We start from the raw sequence: 23,844 nt of genomic DNA on the forward strand, positions 1-23,844 counted from the left end.
CACGTACCCCACTCGCACAGGCCCTTTCGCGTGTGAAACTTCCCGCGAACCCCAGTAATACATGTACCCCACTCGCACAGGTCCTTTCGCGTGTGAAACTTCCCGTGAACACCAGTTATACACGTACCCCACTCGCACAGGGCCAATCGCATGTGAAACTTCCCACACACCCCCGAAATACATGTACCCAGATCCAATCGCGTGTGAGACTTCCAGCGAACCCCGGTAATACATGTAACCCACTCGCACAGGCTCTTTCGCGTGTGAAACTTCCCGCGAACCCCCGTAATACACGTACCCTGCTCCAATCGTGTGTGAAACTTCCCGCGAACCCCAGTAATACACGTACCCCACTCGCACAGGCCCTTTCGCGTGTGAAACTTCCCGCAAACCCTAGTTATACACGTACCCACTCGCACAGGCCCTTTCTCGTGTGAAACTTCCTGCGCACCCCTGAAATACACGTACCCGGATCCAATCGCGTGTGAGACTTCCCGTGAACCCCAGTAATACACGTAACCCACTCGCACAGGCTCTTTCGCATGTGAAACTTCCCGTTAACCCCCATAATAAACGTACCCTGATCCAATCGCGTGTGAAGCTTCCCGCAAACCCCAGTAATACACGTACCCCACTCGCACAGGCCCTTTTGCGTGTGAAACTTCCCGCGAACCCCAGTAATACACATACCCCACTCGCACAGGCCCTTTCATGTGTGAAACTTCCTGCAAACCCCCATAATACACGTACCCTGCTCCAATCGCGTGTGCAACTTCCCGCGAACCCCAGTAATACATGTACCCCACTCGCACAGGCCCTTTCACATGTGAAACTTCCCGCAAACCCCATTAATACACGTACCCCACTCGCACAGGTCCTTTCACGTGTGAAACTTCCCGCGAACCCCAGTTGTACACATACCCCACTCACACAGGCCCTTTCGCGTGTGAAACTTCCTGCGCACCCCCGAAATACACGTACCCGGATCCAATCGCGTGTGAGACTTCCCGCGAACCCCAGTAATACACGTAACCCACTCGCACAGGCTCTTTCGCATGTGAAACATCCCGTGAACCCCCGTAATAAACGTACCCTGCTCCAATCGCGTGTGAAACTTCCCGCAAACCCCAGTAATACACTTACCCCACTCGCACAGGCCCTTTCGCGTGTGAAACTTCCCGCGAACCCCAGTAATACACGTACCCCACTCGCACAGGCCCTTTCGCGTGTGAAACTTCCCGCAAACCCCAGTAATACACATACCCCACTCGCACAGGCCCTTTCACGTGTGAAACTTCCTGCGAACCCCCGTAATACACATACCCTGCTCCAATCGCATGTGAAACTTCCCGCGAACCCCAGTAATACATGTACCCCACTCGCACAGGCCCTTTCACATGTGAAACTTCCCGCAAACCCCATTAATGCACGTACCCCACTCGCACAGGTCCTTTCGCGTGTGAAACTTCCCGCGAACCCCAGTAATACACGTACCCCACTCGCACAGGCCCTTTCGCGTGTGAAACTTCACGCGAACCCCCGTAATACACGTACCCTGTGCCAATCGCGTTTGAAACTTCCCGCGAACCCCAGTTGTACACGTACCCCACTAGCACAGGCCCTTTCGCATGTGAAACTTCCCGCGCACCCCCGAAATACACGTACCCGGATCCAATCGCGTGTGAGACTTCACGCGAACCCCAGTTATACACGTACCCCGCTCGCACAGGGCCTATCGCGTGTGAAACTTCACGCGAATCCCAGTAATACACGTTCCCCGCTTGCAGTTTGCTGTTTGGCAGTCCTGTAAACTGGTCCAGGGTTAGCGCAGCCCTTTGCGCTGGATTGGGGATTTTGATGGCTTTTCCTTGCGCAAGGGCGTTCTTGGGGGCGTAACTGACGCTGCTGCAGGGTCGCTGCGCCACTCTGCGCCACGGCTGGTTTTGGAGGCTAAAATCCATGAATACACTATGCGCGGAAATCGATTTTAGCGCACGCGGCTGGCGCAGACATTCGCACGTGCACACTGTGCGCCAGCCGCGTGCGCCAATTGTGCGCGAAATTCTATGAATTACCCCCTTTATGTGACAGTACCTGTGATTCCTAATATGGAAATGTGACAACTCACTGTGGCGGATATTCCACTGCATTTTACCACAGCATTTCTATGGGTGGCCAGGCCCAGACCACTTGTTCTACCGCCTCTTCTTACTCCCCATCCTGCCTATTTGACTGCTACTGATCCTCTAGACTCATACAAATGCCACCGTAAAATATGGTCAAATGTCCCTTCACCAAATGCAGTGAACAGGATATGGTGAGTTGGGACCATACCGCCCAACAAGGCTCCTATAGTTTTTGTGGGACAATCCCCATATTTTAACCAGGTTTTTTTTTTTTTAAAGCAGAGCAGTACTGGCTCTTCTTTGCACATGTCAACAGTGCCAGCCCATTTCAGAACAGCTGCTTTCAGCCCAGCCTAATAGCAGCACTTCTCATCTGGACCCCTGGTCCTCTTAATGGGACAGGATAATTGCTTCTCAGAGGCTCTATATTGCCATAATGCCACCAGGTGTCAGCAGTGAGCCCAAGCACTGAGTGGGCACAGTCTCTGAGCGCCCATTTGAACCGCCTCAGCAGGCATAATGCACGATGTCATAGAGTGGCAAACTCCCATTGATCTGGGAAGCTTCACATTACAGTGGTCTCAATCCGCCACCGGCCCTGACCTTTCTCAAGCTCCCAGGCCTTACAGGCGATAGACGCCTTTCTGGCCTTCAACAGGCATTGGCTACTTTCCAATACAGAGAGGAGCTCAGGGGCGTAACATGAATGAAAGGTGTAAAAGCCTTGCGTGAGACTGTAACGCCTTTCATTCACGTCACGCCCCATTTTCAACCATTTGTATTGCGACAAGGAGGGACGGAAACATGGGCGTAATTATAGGGGGGGACAAGTCCCCCCCCCCAACTTTTGTGGCAGCCAAATTGTCCCCTCATCTTTTGCCAGGGACAGGGCAGGGGGGGCCACATTGCAGCTACTGCATCAATTAAGTAATTGGACAGCGCAAGCCCCTCACCCTGGCTGGTGGCAAAGTTAGCAGCCACCGGCAGGGTGCTGGACTGGGTGGTATATAGTATTCACCAATAGTACTCATGTGCTCGCATTTAGTGTGTTAAATACATTTATTTCTTTTTTTTTGCAATAATGTCGCCTTTCACTCGCATCATGTAAAGAATGCCTTGATCAAACGATGCAAAGGGTTACCATATCGCCTTATCTTTTGTTATGATCAACGCTTCAAAGACAGCCTACAAGCCATTTTTTATAATTTTGTGGAATTGCATCCTGGTATTTATAGTCTTCAAGATGGAGTGAAAATAACGCAACATTTGTACTCTTATTGTTTGACATATTTCAATGGGGATTCCTATATTGCTGGAGTATTTTAATTATGATGTGTGTACTTCTCAGGTCGTATTTATAAAACAGAGTATTGCTGAAAGCCAAACGTCGTGGTGAGGAGGGGAAAGGATCAGAGGGCACTTTGTTGTGATGATTTACCAGGTCCATGCATGTGGGAAGAGAGGTTGCTGGACTGAAGATGTTCTCCCTGGTCCTGTGTTGATTTTCAGTGTACATGTTGAGATTACATGTGGGTTGACAGCGTCCGCTCACTTTTTTCAGCGCTGACTCCATCCCCCTTGTGTGTTTTTGAGGCCAGCATGCAAAAAAGCTTGTAGACTCAAGTTTTCACCCACCAGGATTTGAAGCCACAAAACCACATGAAAGTGTCTTCAAAGCACATGTCTTGTAATTGTATTTTGCTTTCCATAGAGTATTTCAATATATATTTTTGGGTTAAAAGGGTGCACACCTTTTATACTTTGCAGCAGTGTTCTAGAAAAAATCTCCTCTAGCTGTTTTTTTCCCCCAGGTATTGGTTCATTTTGTGAACGACAATGCTCATTTCTATTTCGAATTTTCTTCTATTAGGAAAGGCCAGTTGAATTAATTAAATTTGCGTATTCCACTTTAGGATACGTTCAGTCCCGGTGCCATTGTCAATGATCCCGCACACTTTTTTCTGGACTTGAGCCCTATTGATGACATTCGAAGACCTGTGGAATTGCTTACTCTGACTGCCTCAGTACCTTTTTGGTAAATAGGCTTTGTTACAATTGCACTATCCTGCAGCAAACACACTTTGCCCTGTCTGACCCAGGACCAATCCCTTCCCTCACATCCTTGGAACGTGCAGTCACCTTAGGTATGTTTGGATTACTTACCGGTGATCTTCATTACTCTTTGCCCTGCTCTTCCTCGTCACAGTTTCTTCTTTTGAGGTCCCAATCTCTACAAATGATTCAGCTCACTCGGTCGGCTACTCCAAAATAAGCCTCACTCCTAATGTTGCTACAACCGTAATATGAACAGTTAGCAATCTGATATTGAACGTAATTTTATTTGATCCCTAGGGGTATTAATGACTAATTCTTTGGCATTATTTTCTGCAAGGGGCCCCACACATCTTTTGCTGCCCAGGGCCCCACAAATCCTGGGGCCGGCCCTGACTGCGGGCTAACCCTGTAGTGAGGGGCTAACTTTTAGAGACTGCGGGAGTCGCCGGGAGAGGGGCAAACCTTGTAGGTGCATCTGCATATTCTAATGAGACTATTCTAGTCAGCTTAAATGTTAAAAGCTGTTGAGTCTCTGTGTCAGAAACACACACTTAAGAACTGTGAGAATGAGCTGCCTTCTGTTTCTCATTCCCTGCTCACGCCATTGACGTGCAAGTACCAAGTCACCCATGATGATTTCAATTGCCTAAAAATGTATGCATACAAACTCAGGTGCTAGCAATGCAATGTGTTAAATCATTACTAATTGCCAGGCCCTTGTTAAAAGTGCACCCCTGCCCCACCGAAGCACTGCTTGCCAGGTCCTGTCCTGCCATGGCAATGTACTTCAGCCAGGTCAAGTCAAAGTAGCCCAACAATTTGAGTGTCAGGGCCAGGGGGGATAAAGCATGGTCTGCTCAATGGCCGCTGCGCCACTGTTTACGTGTTATTGTGTATGTAATTTACATATGAATGTTGGGTGCACACAGTGCATTGCAATGGAGGTGTTGGATGCATGTGTGTGAGTGAGTGTGTGAAAGCATATGTGTGTTGACTTTTGTGTCTGAATGAATGATAAATAATGCATTGTTTGTACGTTCTGGGTGGGATAAAGTTTGTGAATGCTATGTTGTTGTGTCACTGGCTAGGTGGCAGACAGAAAAGAAGATGTGTGGGGTCCATTTTCAACATGATGGTTGGGGCCCCCTGCTTAGAGTGAAAAAGGTCTGAGGCACCCGTTGGGCTGCCTACATTACAATGGTTACAAAGATAAGGTTAATAGCCGCCAATTATCTCGAGGCGGCCAGCCAGAAGGGAGCTTAAACACTAAATGCCCACTGAAGAGCTCTAACCCCTTCTTTGTCAGCAAGTGGCTGATGTGGAGGAACCAGTGTTAGATGGCAATGAGGTGATAACACTTTGGTGTATCCTGTGGGAAGAGAAAATGCAGTTTGTAATGCAAGCACTGCAAAGTGCACATTTTAAGCACCAGAACGAAAATAGAGAGAAATTAATATATTGCTGTGTTACAAGACTGCTAAGTGCTGACTGGCAACATGGGGCAGGTTCTGGGGGCAACCTCTGAGGCTCGAGGCCTCATTTCTTTGAAAAGATTGAAAGGCCCTGATGCCGTCCATGGTGAATGAGTATGAATCTTGAGTGTGAGTGTATGTATGTATATGTGTGTGCGAGAGGCACTGGGCAGGTGCAGTATTTGTTTATGGGTATCTGGAAGGCAAACATGAAATATTACATGGCTAGACTAAGACTGGCATGTTGAGGCAGCCAGTCTAGCCCTTTCTTACTGTGACATGACTTTATTCTGTGCATCTTGATAAAGCAAGCATTGTATGTGTTTTTAATTGGCTAGACTCGCATTTTCTCCTGTTGTTTATGCAGTGAATTCTAAGACACACTGTGGTGTTATAACTTTCAGAAGACTGGCGTGTCTTTAGAATTAAATTTTAAAGATACGCCACCAGTCTTATGCAAGTTATAACAGAGCATTGGAAAGGGATTGTTGTGGTGTTGTAGTTTAGCGTTATCCCTCCATCCACCCTTCCTATAGCCACGCCACTTTCCTTCAGTTGTCATGTCCTGCCGAACATTTTCGGTAAAGTTACTCCACTGGGCGGAAAGGAATTTGCGTTTACGCCGCTCTCTTCCTCTCCACCATGCAATTCTCCAGCATCTGCAGAGGCATGCATTTTCATGCCGCCACAAATGCTGGAGATCCCTATGGGGTCCACCAGCTTTATGCACGATCATAAAGCAGACGGACCCCATAGGAATCCATTGCACGTGCACCCTGCGCAGCATGTACAATTGAATTTAAACCCTCTCCGACATGCTTGCATGCCGGGAAGGGTTTAATTTCAATTGAGAACACTGCTTACTGTTTCCAGTTGAAATCAAACCCTTCCTGACGTGACAGCATGTCGGCAGGGCTTTTATTTCATTTGAGAGCAGCACTTGCCATGTGAGCATGGCAAGCAGCGCTCACAAACAAAAGTAAACGCTGCCTGGCATTCCAGCATGCAAGGTAACGATTCCACGCCGTCAAATTACTAATTCATGGAACATGAGCCCCATAGTCTTCACAGATGTCAGGGAGGCTTGGACAGAGCCAGCTATTCATCAGGTATGCTTTATATGTTACAGACACTTCCCCAGTACCACAACTCACCGAGCAGCACTAGCGTCTTAGGAAATATATTTCACTTGATTAATGCACCTACTGCAGAGATCTATGTTCACCTTAAAGGTCTAATCTTTGAAGATCGGTAGATGGGGTACTGTGCCTCTTGCATTTATGCAAATGTGTTTGTTCCCACTGATAAAGAAAACCTTCTAATGTTTTCCTGTTATGTCTTTCCAACAGGTGCGGAAGGACCGCCAGCCGCTTACCCACAACCATATTACACTGGTATAGGAGGGAACCCTGCACCTGCAATGTACAGGCAACCAGGCAAGTCTCTCATTCTGTGACATTGCTCCACAGGGGGCACTGCTTTTTGGCATGGGATAGTGTCGATGCCAATTAATTCAACCCCCTGCTTCAGGCATATTTTTAATTACAGAAAACACCCTTCCGAGTCCACCATATCAGGGAAAGCCTAAAATGTGCATGCTAATTGGGCAACCTAGCAGGGGTGCCTTCTTTAAAGGGACCAGTGTTAAGATGGATGTCTGAACTCTGACCTTGTAGGCAGAGGTTCAGAAGGCCAGCCTAGTTACTTGGAACATGGTAACCATCTGGACAAGCCAGACCAATCAATGTAGCATTGGCAGCGATCAAGACTAGGGCCCTCATTACAAGTTATGCCGGTAGCCATGCCGCAATTTGCGGCATGGCTGCCGGCAAAACCGCATCCGTGTCCGTGTCCTCAGAATGAGGACTTACCGGACCATTCCGAGTCCGGATGGCCCGGTAATTCCTCACTCAAGGACACGGACACAGTTCATCCCCATTCCCATTTCAGCCCCCATAGGGCTGAATGGGAATGGGAGAGGGAGTAAACAACGGGCCATTACGAGATGGCCCGTTGTTTGCTCCCTCTTCCCCTCGCGGGACCCGGTATGCACGCCTGGTTTTCCCAGGCGTGCTTAACGTGTCCCGCGAGGGGAACTTGTAATGTGGCGGAACGGGTTGAACGGCGCCGCAGCCTTTTACGGCGCCGTTTAACCCATTCCGCCAGGGTCGTAATGAGGCCTTAGGAATCAGGAGGGGTGAGAGTGATCGAAAGCCCACAATGAGCACACACAGTAAACAACACTACAAATTACTATCAGTCAGGTGTGTATGTTAAAAATACATATACATATCGGCAGTCGAGTCCACTTCGGTCACAGGTTCGAATCCTGCAATTGTGTGGCTCTGCGGCTTTCAGGGGATGCGTTCCAGGGATGATTCTGTGGCAGGACAGTGGCAATTTCTCCACTCCTAATGAAGGGATCAGGCCAATAACACTGCAGCAGGGCTGAGGGCACAGGGGGGCACAGCAGCAAGGCACCCATGAAGTTTGTCACCACAACGGGCAACACAGTGACCGTGTATGCTCGGGTTCAGGCGTACTTTCTTAATTCCAGACCTAGGAATGCTAGGTGTACGAAACACGGCGGGAGAGTGCCTTATACCCAGTTCTTATAGCTTCCAAAGGCTCAAGTGTCAACTTGAGACGGCGGTGGTTCCAAGGTAAAGGTCCTGTGCAAGCTGGTCAGTTCACTAGTTGTCCCAGGAACACTTCAGAAAAGGCTTGCTTAAAGGTTAAGGTGGAGGTGCCGAGAATAGTTAGTCCCCTATTCCAATGGGTCAAAGCGTCTTTGCAGACCTTCTAAGTTTGATCAGAAACAGGGGGCCCAACGGGACGACAGTGGCCTCAGGATGCCAAACCTTCCAGCGGGTCACCAGCGGTTGCTCGGGTCTCTGCTTCTTGGTTTCAGGATACTTGTCTCCTTTGCTAAATTTGGTGTGATCTCAAGACATCGACCTGGGATTGGTGTAAGATGCCTTCTCTTATCCAGAATTTCCTTCGCGCCAAAACAAAGAGGACCCAATGAGAGATCTGCTCACATACAGCCATCCTAGACGTGGACCAATCACGGACCACGGTGGTCCCAGCCAATCCCAGCACACCAGACATCCTTGCATCTAGGATGTGTATTGGAACTAGACAGTCCAGCCCACATCCTGGATGCACACACACAAGGCATGCAGAAGCCTGCGAAAGCTTCGGTTTGCGTGAGGGTCTGCATGACCAAATAAGGATTTTCCCAGGTCTGCTCGACCTGGGGAAGGCAAAGGGACAAGATGGCCAAAGGACAGAACAAAGGACCTCGTGCCACTGTCCTGGGCAAAATGTGGTAAACGCGGTATGGACCACATGAAAGGGTTAAAAATATATGAAAACTAACAGCTGCTCCCAGCTCTGTCCAAAGCACAATTGTACATCTACCGATAAATCCTTTGAGGGTTCTAGGGCCTTAAAAATGAAAAGACCCCAGCGCACTGTACTGTAAGGTACTTTGTGCACTGATAAAATGTTGCAAAGAACTAGCAACAAAATGAAAGACTAAGGGAAACAAAGTCTCCCAGTACTGACTGTCTTTAAGGGCATGTCAGTTTCCCCATGACTGAGTGAGCGACAAACCAGCAGAGTACAGCAGAAGGCTGGACTCCGCTGGCAAAAGTCATGCTATGGTCGCCAAACAACAGCAAAAGGTTGGGGGGTGAGGGTGGGGGTGAGAACTGGAGGGAAAATTATACATAAATGGAAATCTTTCCTAACAACCAGCACATTGTCACTTTCACCACGGTTTCTGCAGTTTGGTCTGTGGTTATGCATTCTAGGCTAAAGACTACATATAGGACCATGGCTGCTTCTAATTTGTCCATATAAATTAGTGTTAACACATTAGGATAACTGTTTCTTTTCTTAAGTCTGTAGACCATCCAAAAAGAACAATATCACAATTTGGTGTTCAGGAACACAAAGGTTAGCAAGGACCTGTAAAAACATCAATAGCAACACTGCAAGTAAGGAGACTATCAATCCATGCACTACCAGTAGCCTGGTAATCACTGTGGAAACACGCCATATATAACTTCCACTGCAGACCACCAGCAAGTCAAGTGTCTGCACTGCTTCGGAAATGCTCTCTAAACATGTTAGCTACTCAGCAAAGCCTAAAAGTATTGAAGAAATACTGCCTTTCCTCTTCTGCCCACATTGTAACTTTGTTGTCCCTAAAGTGAAAGCATCCATATTACCAGGGCAAATGCCTGTCAGTGTCCATTCTGGCAAGAAATGGGGTCAGCACAGGGGGCAATGTGGGATGATATTCTAGACAAGGCAGCCAATGACTCCCCAAGACTGCCAATTCTGGCAAACCGCTAAATATTGGACGGAGTGGACCATGACATCTTCCTCTTTTGGCTTCCAAGCGTGGCCAGTGCCTCTACAGCAAGGGCCTGCAAACAGTTATTTTAGACTGGGTCTCATCACTGATTATTCCTTCATCATTGACTAGTCTGTGCTCATGTTTCTTTTTATTTTGATTACATATTAAAATGCCTGACTTCAAAGCATCTACTGCAAGGTCCAGTCTATTCATTAAAAAAGTGTATATATCAATCAAAAGCTGCAATGATCATGGAGTCCTAGCGATTGATCAGCTCAGTGTCATCTGCGTTTGCAACTACATGGAGGTCAAAGCCTCCAAGTGTGGGAAAATATGCTCCTCTAGTCACTAATACTCTGTATAAATCATTGATATACAAGGAAAATAAAAGAGGGTCCAGAACACAGTGTTTACCGGGAGAGAGTTGGTACTCTCTGCAACTTATCCAGAACAGGACTGCGAGACTTGTCCTTGGCCTCAAGCCCAGGGATCGTATCTCTCCAGCACTGAAATCTCTGGACTGGCTCCCAGTGGCTGTGAGGATTAAGCTCAAAACCCTCTGCATCGTCCCCAAAACCTTCTGGGTCCTGGGGCCCCAATACCTCAACTCTCTCTCCCTAAATATCTTCCTTCTCGAGCTCTCCGCTCATCCTCCTTCAACTCCCTCAGAGTCAGGCGCTTCTCTAAGCAACGATTTGGGGATAGATCTCTTTCTTCGACTAGGGTCTCCCTCTGGAATAGCCTCCCTGCCTCCCTTAAACTTGAGGAGAATCATCTCCGGTTCCGGAAGCACCTCAAAACCTTTCTTTTTGCCTCTGCTTTTTCTCCTCCTCTCCTCTGCTGACCTCCTGGGTATTACTGGAACTGCACCGGCTACCTGCCCCCTTCCCACACACTTGCGCGATCTGAATGACACCTGGCCTAGTAGGAGCGTTGTCTGTCCTCCCTTTGTTCCCCTCCCTTGCCTCGTCGCGCCTTGGAACACTTGTGTATAGGCGCGTTATAAATGCCATATCATATCATCATATCATCATATCATATCATACATGTCTCGCTAGCACCCGATCTGACGCGGGCAGAAGTTCCATCATGTAATTTAGCAAGGATATTAACTAACTCCATTGGGCATTGAATCTGCACCAAAACACACCATAGTCTGGCTCTATTGGTCTTATCAAATGCTGTACTTCGGTCCATAAACGTTAATTATATGGGTTCTTTCTTAATGAAAAGAGAGTTGCCTATGATCAGATATAGGTTTAGAGCTTGCTCATAGGTATCCAATCTTTTCTTATCATCATTCATCCAAAGTTTGGGTTCCCTCCCATCTCTCTTAGAGTTGTTGGTTTGGAGAGGTGGTTTGGCAGCCCGAGTATTGTCATGTAGAGGAAGGGCCCTGACTGGCACTTTTCATTTATCCATGACTTAGATATTGTCCGAAACTGGGGAACCCACCCGAGACCCCTCCTCATCTCTGTCTTCAGAAGTACTGTCTCGAGAGTCCTCTGAGATTCTTGATCGGGCCTTTCAGTCTTCCTTGGGTTTCCCCTTCGTAACCTTCTTCTTCTTGTCGTGCAAATAAGGACGAGCTCCTCCAGAGGCCACCCTGCCGGGATCTGAGAACCCACACCAAAGGCAACCCTAGGGAGCCCAGCCCAATACCAGGCCCAATACCAGGGAAAAAGCCGCCAAGCACCAAAAAATCCTGGTAGGATGGTGAGTGATTCTCGTTTATAACAATAGGTTCACAGTTCTTGAACACTAAGATATTGTCCTCTTCCAAAAGGTGTTCGTACGGGTAGAATCCTTCCGTGGCAAGATGTGATTGCCGTGATGTAGAAGGAGTAAGTCTAAAGATTCTCAGCATGTAGCAGGAGAGTGACTGAAGATAAGACTATGTCAAAGAAATGAGGTGGAAAAGGAAAAGAGAGCAATACAACGTATTCCGAAAGGACCAGAACCTGAGAGAGAGAAAGAGTCTATCAGGTAAGTAACGAGAGGTTCGCAGATAGAATGCAGAGAAGGCGGCAAGCACAGACAGGTAAGACAGAGTGCCGAGAAGGTGGCGAGCACAGACAGGTAAGACAGAATGCCTAGAAGGCGGCGAGCACAGACAGGTAAGACAGAATGCAGACGAGAAAGAGTTCTCTCGTTGCAGCGATGTGGCTAAAGAAAACCACTGCTTCCCCGGAAACAGAAATGTAAATAAGAGCGGAATACACATTAAGCCCTGCAACCGCAGAATACAGCTATGACAGGAGAGATAACCGGTTCCCCGAGAGGGGGAACCGTAAGAGGTAACAAGTGGCAATTAAGCCGAAAAAAGGGGAACGAGAAAGCAAACCCTGCAGAAAACATTGGTGGATAAACAGGAAATGTGGAGCTTAGGGTGATAGAAACAGCGAAAGCCCCAAAAAGACTGAAGGAACTAAAACGAACAGAGTTTGGAAAATACAGAGGATACAGAAGGCAGAAGGAATACACTAGTAGAGAGCTCCAGACGGGGGAAAACAAGGATGGTCCAGAAGTGAATGCAAGGAGTAATAAACATGGTTGCAAAAGCGAAACCAGCACAGCGAGTTTCCAAAGACAGATACAACGTGATGTGCAGACGTCACAGACCACAGATAAAGACAGCGGATGCCATCTTGGGTGAGGACTAGACCGGAGCAGTCCAACATGGGATTCTCCATCTATGCCAATGTTTCCAGGACTGCGGCATGACAGATATTTGCTTTGTTAGTATCCTGTCAAGCTGGAGCAGACATTCTGCCATCTTTAGCGAGACTGCTCCATGAGTTTTTAAAACATGCCAAAAGTATTTTTGGAGGAGACACCCAATGTTTTTTTGCATTTGCCCCACACCCACCCTTCCAGTGTCCCTCACACCATCACTTTTCTCCCCCCTGTCTTCCAGTCCTGTTCTTTTAACCATTTAACAGTTATTTACATACGCATGGCATACAGAATGATTACATTACAATTGTATGAATGTGATAGTTGTGAGTGACATAGGGTGCAACAGTTGTGTTGGATCGGTTGGAGTTTATACATTTGAGAATAAAAGGTTGTGGTGTGATCATCATGTATGCCTTGCGTATATAAATAACTGTTACCACATCACATCTGTGCACCAACCTGTCACAATACAATCGAACCAAACTCTGTGTTCACTGGTTTGCTAACAATCAACTCACCTTGGTTCTCACTACTCAGGGGTTCACAACTGATAATGAACACTATTGCACATCATGGATACTCACTACAGCCTTGAAAAAGACCCATTTCGGGTCGAAACACGTGTCGGCTTGAAGTGTGTAATTAAATCACCTTTGTTTATGAAAAAACATGTGACAAGACTTTTCATTTATTGCTAGCCAATTCAAGTAAACTAACTGTCTCGGGCGGATAGCTCAGGGGCAACGTGCTCGCCTTGAAAGCAAGACGACACAAAGCACCACAGGTTCGATCCCCGGGTCCGTGCTTAGAAATCTCTGGGTATTAAGCACGTTATAAACAACCTATTATATCATAAACTGTATTATCAGTGGCCCAGCACCTGGGTGATCCTGGTTCTTAGCCAAACCCATCCTAAACTCGCTGATACGGAAGAGCACCGTCTCATAAGAACCTATCACCGGCAGCAGGAACCACCGCTAACAATCATGATCAGCGCAGTGATCTGCATATTCTTGTGCTCTACCCCCAATTCTCATACAGGTTCCTCCTTAGTCTCAAATAATGCCAGTTTTTCTTCTCCCACCTCAGATAGTCCCGCTGGCTCCTGCTGCAGTCCAAGTTCACCTTCCACGTCCTTTTTCTTACTTACAAATGCTTGAATGGCAAGACAGTCACCTACCTCCGAGACCAAATCAATCCACACCATCGGGCCTCAGGCCTTCATTTACATTTCATTTTTGAAGGCTGAATGACCCGGCTCTTCTTCAAATTGAACCCAACAGGTCATCCTTATTTCCCATTCTTCGCTCCCTTGTTCAGCCCCAGCGTTCCGCACTTTTATTATGTGTATCTCACCTATTCCTGTACCTTCTGCTGGTTCCTTGGACTCTACCCTAAGTTTTAAACCCTATACTCCGGAAATATTCCAATCTTATATGTTTGACTTGTCTTTTTTTGTGACGCATTAAGATCTCCAGTCTACATTTGATATTGTTGGGCCTTCCAGGCTCGTGCCATGTTTCACCTGCAGGGTGGATTGCATTTCCTAATGGCCGCCCTTTTCTCCTTTAAAGTGCTTAAGAGGTGTCCTGCCTGCTGCGGTGTGCGGCTCCTGCCAATCGGATCACATTATCCCTACCTTTATTTCTCTACTCTGGCTTGCTAAGAACTTCAAAGTGTGTTTCCTGCTGATAACCGCAAAAAGGCGGTTGGGCTTTGTAATACTCCTGTTCTTCTGAGGCTTGAGATTCCAGAAACCCTCAAAAGCAGCCACCTCCCAGAGAGTTTCTCAGTTGCTGCGCCACAGCTCTGGAAATCGTTACCCCATCCTATGTGTCCACTTTATTTTCTGTCCGAAGAGAAAAGTTTGAAAAAGACATCTGTTTTCTCTGGCTTACCCTTGATACCATTGTTTCTTTTTTGACTTTGTTGTGTAAATATTCTCAGCACTTATGAATGATGCTGCTACTTTTTCATAGTTTAGTTATTTATTTAGATTGCAATTTATTTTGCAATAATTGTGTTTCTTTGTTTGTTTTGTCTTTCCATGATGATATTTTGCAAAGCCGCCTCGTACCATTTGGGGTTTATGTGTCCTATACAAGTTATACAAATAAACTATAAAAATATAAATTAAATTAAGTCCTTGGCGAAAGCGCTTCACACGTGTTAAATAAACAGAATAGAAATTAATTGAAGTTGAAACACAAAGAGAATCAGCAGAATGACAATTTATGAAGACTTTAGAGAGGTTGTTAGTTTGTCTCCGTGGAGAGAGAAAGAGGTCCAGAGAGAGAGTGGGTGCAAAGCAGATGAAACGCCGTAGAACATTCCAGAGTATAGGTGCAAAGGTGAGAAGAGGCACGGCGGAATATAAGGTGGATCAGCGAGGGAATAATTAGTAGCATCACGTGGGGAGGACAGGGGGAATTGATAGTAGTAAGAGAGGGGATATGTCTAAAAGCAAAACAGAAATCGAGACTTTAGTCTTGGAGGGTTAGGCAGCCAATCAAGGGTGGTAACGGAAGTAGTTGTATATGCAGAGGCGGGAGGACTGAACAGAATGAACAGCAGAGTTGAAAATAGATTGAAAAGTGATAGAACGTGTGCAGGTTGGTAAACCGCTAGGAACTGTAGGGGAAGCAAAAGAAAAAAAGGATATGTGTCATGCACCCTGCCGCGGTGCCCCTCGACGAGCACCGGTGACGCACCGGATTCACAGTGCCCCTCACTTCTTACCTGTGTGGCGCCGACTCCTCTTTTCCTGGTGGCACCAGTGGGGGCTGCAGGGGCTTGACCAGACCTGGTGGGCAGCAGCAGCCCACGGCATCGGGACGGGCCATCCTGCTCCGTGCCTGGGTGTCGCCATGACACATCAACGCGCACATGCCCACAGCACGTAAACATTGCTCCTGCGTATTTGCAAAAGATGTGGCCTCCCCGTTGGTAAACCACCCGCATATCATGGCCCATGAAGTCTTGTTGTGTGGCGGTGGCGTCTCGAAGCAAGCCAGGACCAAACAACACAGTGTTTCTTATTGCAGTTTAGTGCTTCGGTGTTTCATTTTTCTGCCTGCCCCCTTATGTCTCCTTTCCTGGCCTTCCTGCTCCTTCTCTGCTGTCTCTCTTTGTCCTGCCTTCTGGTCTACGCCCACTCTCCTTCCCCTACCTGGACTACTCTTATCTCGGGTCTGTGGCTCAGTGGACTAATGTATCCACTACAGGGCCCTGAGTTTGACCTCACAGTCACAGGTTCGAATCTCGGTAGGTCCACTCAGCCCTTCATCCTTCCGAGGTCGATAAAATGAGTACTATTAAATTGGTTAACAATAAACATCTGTTATTAGCACCAAGATGCCCCTTTGGGGGTGAACGTGCGCTTTACAAATATGCCTGTTATTCTCCATGCTTACCTCTAGACACCAGCTCCTTGCTTTTCGTCCCTCTGGACTTCTGGGATACAATTGACCAGGATCCTCTCCCAGGCAGTGCTTGCACTCTACACTATAATATTGGGAGGTCATCCCATATTGTAGGGAACGAGTCCCCGCAAATAGATCACAAACAGTTGGGCCCAGCTTCTTGTATTACCTAACTCAATATGGGCATCACCAAGAGAAAAACACTGACCACACCCACAAGTGCACAGTGCCAACAGGGCGTGCAGCTTGATAGATTAAGACGCTTACCTCTCAGTTTCCATATTGAAGGTGTTCACGCCCCAATAGACAAAGTGCAGGTGTTACGCCTGCAGGTCACCGCTTTGCAACAGGAAAACACCATCTAGAAGGCTGCCATAAACCGTGGCACGACGTTTACTGCAAATGAAGAAACCATGACTCATTCGTCTTCTATGAAGTTTCTCAGAAACCCATGCAGGCTGTCTGAGTTTTGAAACCATTGCAAAATCCAGTTCCTCTTTCGGTCCATCCACTTCATGCATGATAAAGCTCAGATAGGATACATCCTACGGGACTTGACCGGGAGTGCGCTTTTCTGGGCCACTCCCTAAGTGTCGGTAAACAGTCCCATTCTCAGCAACTTTGCTGACTTCGAGAAGACATTTTGGAACGTCTTTCAGTCACCGAATTTGGTGTCCAAAGCCCACAATCAACTGGTGGGCATTAAGCAGAGACCGTGAGACGTCATTGCCTAGGAAAGCGGGTTCCTACAATTGGTGGCTGATTCACAAAATGGACAGAAATCCAAAAGAAAAGGGCCTCGTTTCGACAGGGAGAGAAGAATATTAGGATGAGCTGATGCATGTGACAGGACCTGATGGTTGACAAGCCCTCATCGAACAGGTGATCTGGATCGATCACCACTTAAACAAAAATTGAGGTAAAAGCAAAATGGTCGAAGTCAGGAGAGCTGTTGGTCAAGCTCCTACTGTCGGCACCTTCATCACCAGTGCACTTGCACAATCTAAAGCGCACTTGCATGATCTAAATGACACTAGGCCTAGTAAGATCGTTTGTCTTATCTTCCCTTTGTTCCCCATCCCCTTGCCTGGTTGCACCTTGAAATACTTGTGTATATGAGCATAATAAATAACCAATCAATCAATCAATCAGTCAGCGGAATGCGCTTAAGGTGAGCTGAAGCAGTAGGGAACTGTGCAGGAACCACTAACAAAAGCTGGAGAAAAGAAGACAATGCAAGCTTCACCTCTGTGTATACTACAGTGGTTCTGGGCACTATTTGCTTTCCTGTCTGCTATGCCCAATGAGACCGGTGGGAAACTGTTGGGCTTGCTGTCAGAAGGGTATGAAGCAACAAGCCTAGAAAACCCCACACATCTTCCCCCAGGAAAAGTCATATGGATGACGCTGATGCCCGGTGCTCGCTTTTTTGGCTCTTGAAAAAAGCTTGCAATGGGAAGCATCAACTGCACCCATCCATTGGATTGATCTGTTGGACTCTGGGGCATCAGGCAATTACATTGACTTGAAAGAAAAGGCCATACTGATTACGGTTAACGTCATCAATGGCACACCTCTGTCCTCTGATACTATCCATCAACATTCCGTTACATTACAACTGACCATCAACCAATACTCTGAGCACCTTGGATGTCATTTGTACACCCTTGTACCCAGTTCTGTTAGGTCTTCCTTGGCTGATGTATCACAACCCATATATCAACTGGACCACTGAAACAGTGATCCTTAGCTCCAATCAATGCACAGAGCGATGTTCCAGTCCTCAGCTTGGTTTAATAACTCCTTCTCTGATGTCTGGTGATTCCTTGTCCCATCAACTCTGTTCCCTGCATGATGTAGCTGGACTCTACCACGGATTCTGGAGAGTCTTTTCGGATCCTGAAGATGCCTTTGCCACCCACTGCCATTTTGATTGTGAGATAAACCTAATACCTGACAAATACATTTTTAATGGTCGAGTGTATTTATTAACTCCACAAGAATTAGCAAAATTGCTGAAATATTTGGAGGAAAGCCTAGCCACAGGTTACATCACATCTTCATAGTCCCCGGCTGTACTCCTTTTATTCTTTGTACCGAAAATAGAAAGCACTCTTTGGCCAAGCATGGATTATGTTGATCAGAACAAAATCACAGTAAACGATTGATACCCTTGACCGTTAATCAATGATATACTGTAATCCTGACATTCATTCAGGATGTTCACTAAGTTGGATTTACGTGGAGCTTACCATCTCCTCCGTATAAAACAGGGAGATGAGTGTATGACAGCCCTCAAAAAACCTATGGGGCATTATGAATATGAAGTAATGCCTTTCGGTCTTTGTAATGCTCCAGCCGTCTTCCAGAGGTTCATAGACTACATTTTCTCTGATCTTATCGGCCTCTCTGTTTGAGTATACCTTGATGACATTCTTGTCTTCTCACGAACATTGCACAACCACCAATAGCATGTGTTTGGGGTGTTGACCCATTTGGCTACTTCTTACCTGAACACCAAGCCAGAGAAGTGTGTTTTCCATAAGGCACCAATAGAATTCGTAGGCTACATTGTCCCTGACAAAGGGATAGAGGTGGATCCCAGGAAAGTGCAGGCCATCCTCTAGTGGAAGAGTCCCCACAATGTGAAGTCCGCTCCGCGTTTTCTGGGGTTTGCTAATTATTACCAAGGTTTCATCGCAGTCTTTGCTCACCTGATTGCTGACATTGCATGTCTTCAATGGTCCAATCAGACATTCATATGGGACGACTACGCTGAAAGAGGATTTTAGTCCTTGAAAGCCGCATCTATAAAAGTGCCAATTTTACAACATACAGATGATGCCTGGCCGTTTATCGTGGAAGCTGATGTTTCCAAAGTTGCTGTTGGAGCAGTCTTATTGCCATCCAATCCTTCTACCATGCTGGAACATCCGGTAGCATACTACTCAAGTAAACTAAAAACTAGCAAAGTGAACTACGCTGTGATTGAGAAAGAGCTTCTGGCCATCAAGGAAGCTTCACAGACAAGGGGGCCACTGCCGTGTCATGGTTTAAACCGATATTGCAACTAGCAGTACATGAAGTCTTTACATTGCAAGAATAGCCGTTGGACTGAATATCCATATCCATTTGCAACTGCTGGCCATTTTTTCATTGGTGCCTAAGACCGTTTTATGGTCCAGTCTGACCATGTGAGCTGCCCCTTCCCATTTCCTCCAATCTAAAAAAAAATATATATATATACATGTATATATTTTTTTTTACATTTCATGCTGCCTCTGAAGCCCCCCCCATGGGATGCGGCTGCGCCCCCCTGGGGGTGCGAGCCCCACAGTTTGAAGACCTCTGCCCTATGGGCATTTTTCTTTGCACAATAATATTTCCTCATAACCTTCATCCCAGGGACCGCAAATCAACAAGCAGATGCTTTGTCCCGCTCTCTAGCCACAAATACAAACAAAGGGACTCCTCCTACACTAATTCATCCGGCTATACACTTCCTCTGTATCCTTCAGTTATTTGCGCTATGAGTATGCCAAGACATGGCTAATGATCCTGCGGTCCCTCGTTTCAACAGAAATTCCAAAACAGTACCACACAATGGTTGGCCTGTTATAGCCAAACATGTCCACGACTACATTGACTCCTGTCCTGTCTGTGCCCAGAACAACACATCAAGACAAAGGCAAGAGGGCCTCTATTGTCCTCTGGAATGTCCCTATATCCTTGGCACAGCAGCGCCCAAGACTTCATCGCAGACCTTTCCTTGCCAATGGAAAGACCTGTATCATGGTGGTGATAGACCTGTATCATGGTGGTCAAAGCTAGCCCATTTCACATTGCTAACTGCTATACTCACAGCCAACCACTTGGCAATAGTGTTCTTTCACAAGATTTACCGCCAACACGACTTACCAGAGAAGATTATCTCTGACAGATGTTCAAAGTACGTGCCACATCTTTGTTCTCAACTGTACTCACATATTTTTATTTATTTATATAGTGCCGAAAGCCCGCAGGCATCGGGCGCAGCATGTAGGCGGACAAAAACACAATGCGACGAACAGAAAGAACAAGACAGTATCACAAGGAAAACCAAACAGAAGAGAGAGTACTCGAATAGGTAGGTTTTCCCTATGAAACCTGGCCAAGTTAGTTTCAACTCTCAAGGCCAGGGGCAGTGAATTCCAAAGCCGGGCTGATGCAACAGGGAAAGATTTCCCCTGGCCATTTGAACACTTAAAGATGGGTTGTGTCACAAGGGCTTCATTGGAGGAGCGAAGGACTCTCTTTGGGAGGCAGGGTCGGACTGGGACAAGAAATAGGCTCGGTCACCCAAAAAAAAGTGGCCCACCTCTCGCCTCAAAAAAGTGGCCCACCCCTTGCCAAACGACTCTCATGACCCTTGAACTCTGATGAGATCACCGGAAACACGACCTTTCACCCCTTGACAAAACAGGAAGTGGCATCAAATAGCATCGTTACTAAGTACACTAAATTACTGTGAACCCAAGCAGACGTCCAAGGCCAAATGATATATGTTATTGTATAGCACTTACGCTTAAGCTCTTTTTTATAGAACAAATATGCATACAATATAACTCAACCTGTGTCGGTACTCATTTATCGACCTAAGAAGGATGAAAGGCTTTTTTTTTTAATTGGAAGTTTTTGTTTTTTTTCAATTTTCTTTTCTTCCAAACCGGCCCAGGTATGGCCAGAAACTGGCCCCCACTCTCCAGGGACGATTTCGGCCTGGCCACAGGCCGAAAGGCCGAGGGGCCAATCCAACCATGTTGGAAGGTGGAGGGAGACAACGTTCGTAATGTATGCTGGGGCAGGCCAATAGAGACATCTATGAACGAACAAGGCAGCTTTGAATTGTGTGTCTGGCACAATAGGCAGCCAGTGAAGGGATCTCTGAGTACTGAAGATGGGGTCTCTACTTCATTTACCTTTGATGATACGTATAGCATCATTTTGGGAAACTTGTAGTTTGGCCAGATTTTTCTTGCAAGAGCCCAGGAGTAGAGCATTGTAATAGTCCAGCTGCGAGAGAACAGTAGCACGAGCGATGGAAGCGCAGCTAGTCTCAGAAAGAAAAGGGGGTGGCTCTAAGCAGATAGAGATGGTACAAGCAAGATCTCGAAGTCTGGCTAACACTGGTGTCAGGGTTTAAAGCAGCGTTTAAGTAGAAACCTAAGGTTTTTACCTTGTCTGTGACTAGTATTATACAGTCGTGAATGACAAAAGACTTGTAGTCAGGTTGCAGATTCCCTCTAGCATGAGGCAGACCGAAGATCAAAAGCTCGGTCTTGTTGCTGTTTAAACACATCCAGTGATGATTCATCCACGACTCAATCTGAGTGTAGATGTGTTTGAGGCATGCTGAATCAAGTTCATAGATACCAGATAGTTCAAAGACTATCTGGTTGTTGTCAGCATAATTAGTAAAAAAAAAACACCTTGTTTTCATCTAAGGCATCACAAAGGGGTCGAATGTACAGATTAAACAAGAGAGGGGACATCCAAGCCCCCTGAGGAATGCTGCAGGTAACAGATGATAGGGGAGAGGTTTCTTGGCCCCAGCATGCTTTAGAAACCCGTTGAGATAAAAAGGACTGGAACCAAGTGATGGAGTCTTCACAACACTGATCAGTTCTTTTAAGGGTAGATATGAGGAGTTCATGGTCTAAGAGGTCAAACGTGGCCAATAAGTCCAGAAGGACTAAAAGGCCAGCCTTACCCCTGTCAGCAATATCAAGCATAAAAGACTGTAAACCTATATGGGCCATCATGGTACTGTGAGAGGGTCTAAGACCCAACTGCCTGGGATGTAGGATTTCTGTCTTTTTGATAAATGCTTGAAACTGAATGGTTGCAACCTTGTCTAGGATTTTTTGCAGAAAATCGCAGTAGGTAATTGGTCTGAGGTTGTTGGAGTCATTAGGGTCGAACCCATGTTTTTTCAAATGTGGTGTTACAGTGACTGCCTTGATGGAGGTAGGTACCAGTTTCCATTTAAAGGAGGAATTGACAAAGCGGACAAAGAAAGGACCAAACATTTCCTTGTCTGCAAGTACAAGTTTGGGTGGAATTGGATTACCTGGGCAAGAGGACGGCCATAAAATGGCCAATATTTTGATTATCTCGGGGATAGTGACAGCAGAAAAAAAGAAAATTAGGGCGCTCTACTATATCAGGTTGAATCACATAGGAAGGGACGGGGAGCATTTTAGACAGATCATTCTTGATCATTTCCCGGGTTTTCAACACCTTAGCTTCGAAAGCCAATTGGGCCCTTGTGCAGTCTTGGCTTGAGGGGATAAAATCGGAATGCAGAGCTTCTGGCTTGTCCAAGAATTTACGGATATCAAATAGTTTTTGGGGATTGTTATTAGCCTTAACTATTTGCTGGTTGAAAAAGTTCTTCTTGTTGTCAAAGATGGAGGATTTATAGATTTTTTCCAGGTCTTTCCAGTTGTTCCTTTTTTTTTTATTGGGCGGTTGCCTAAGCCATATTGCTTCCGCTTTACGTTTTTCTATTTTCAATGAGTTGTGGTCTGCAGTAAACCATTTGTGATGGCTTAAGATGTCCCTAACAGTTTTAATCCTTAAGGTCACAAGTCTGTCTATTAGACGACTAAGTGTGGAATCGAAAATCTTAGCTAAGGTTTCGGGGGAGTCAGCATTCTGCGTGGAGGCCATAATGCTATCCATACATTCCTGCAAATCAGCGGGACATACTTTATTGTAATTGTCATTAGAGATCCTTCTAAGAGGGTTTTTGCTTTTCGTAGGGGGATCGAGAAAAGAGGTGAGGAAATCACAGGGGATTAAGTTCAGGCTAACACCCACAAACTAACGGGCAGTCAGGAATACTTGTGGTGTCAAACAAACGCCCTTCCAGACAGCTTGGATGATTATCTGGATACAGCAGATATAGCCTATATCAACACCCTGCACACTTTCATCGTCTCTTCCCCACTTGATGTACCTATGCACAACAGCCAAAGATGTTCCCGTTGCACCCAATTGTTATGAGCATTGTACCATCTGCTGATGCCTTAGTTTCAGAACTATAAACCATGCACCGACAGGTTGTGGCCATCCTTCAGGAAACCAAAGGGTGGCAAAAGAAACACGTACACAAGAAACTAACGCCAGAACCTGTTTTTGAAGTAGTAGAAGAGGTGTGGCTATCTTCTAAGAACATACTTGCACGGAACCTGCCAACTAAACTTGCCTCACGATATCTGGGTCCATTCATGATCAAGCAGCGCATCTCCTCTGGGGCTTCACATCATGGGCTGCCTTCATTCTGGGGTGCATCCGGGGTTCCACGTCTCACTATTGAAGGTGTGTGTCCCTAATCATTATAGAGGGACACCACTCCAACCCCCTCCTGTATTGGCCCCCAGGAAAACATAATATGAAGTGCAGTTTATCAGTGATGCACACTTTCGGCATGAACATCTTCATTTCCTGATACAGACTGGAAAGGATAACTAGCCAGTGACAGATCCTGGGAACCTGCCCCGCAGGTACATGCACTCTGCCAGGTTCATCAGTTCTACCAGAACCACCCTTGGAATCCGGGTACTCCCTCAGCCCTGTGGAGGGAGCAGAGTGTATTGTGCCATGGCTGCGGGGCCCCTCGCCATGCTTGGTTGATGAACCGCTTTCACAGAGTGCCTCGCCTCTTACCTGCGTGGTGC

At 46.6% G+C, this 23,844-nt stretch overlaps 1 protein-coding gene across 1 annotated transcript in view; it reads left to right on the forward strand.

Moving 5' to 3' along the window:
• Window positions 1-23,844, forward strand: part of LOC138567515 (lipopolysaccharide-induced tumor necrosis factor-alpha factor homolog) — a 302,792-nt gene that overhangs the window by 172,110 nt on the left and 106,838 nt on the right. The window contains exon 4 of the mRNA XM_069645785.1: window positions 7,003-7,089. Coding sequence (XP_069501886.1) covers window positions 7,003-7,089 — 87 coding nt within the window. The remainder of the gene's footprint in view (window positions 1-7,002; window positions 7,090-23,844) is intronic.

Source organism: Ambystoma mexicanum, chromosome 2p (genome assembly GCF_040938575.1).
Source record: "Ambystoma mexicanum isolate Mex_15411 chromosome 2p, UKY_AmexF1_1, whole genome shotgun sequence".
Taxonomy (NCBI): Eukaryota; Metazoa; Chordata; class Amphibia; order Caudata; family Ambystomatidae; genus Ambystoma; species Ambystoma mexicanum.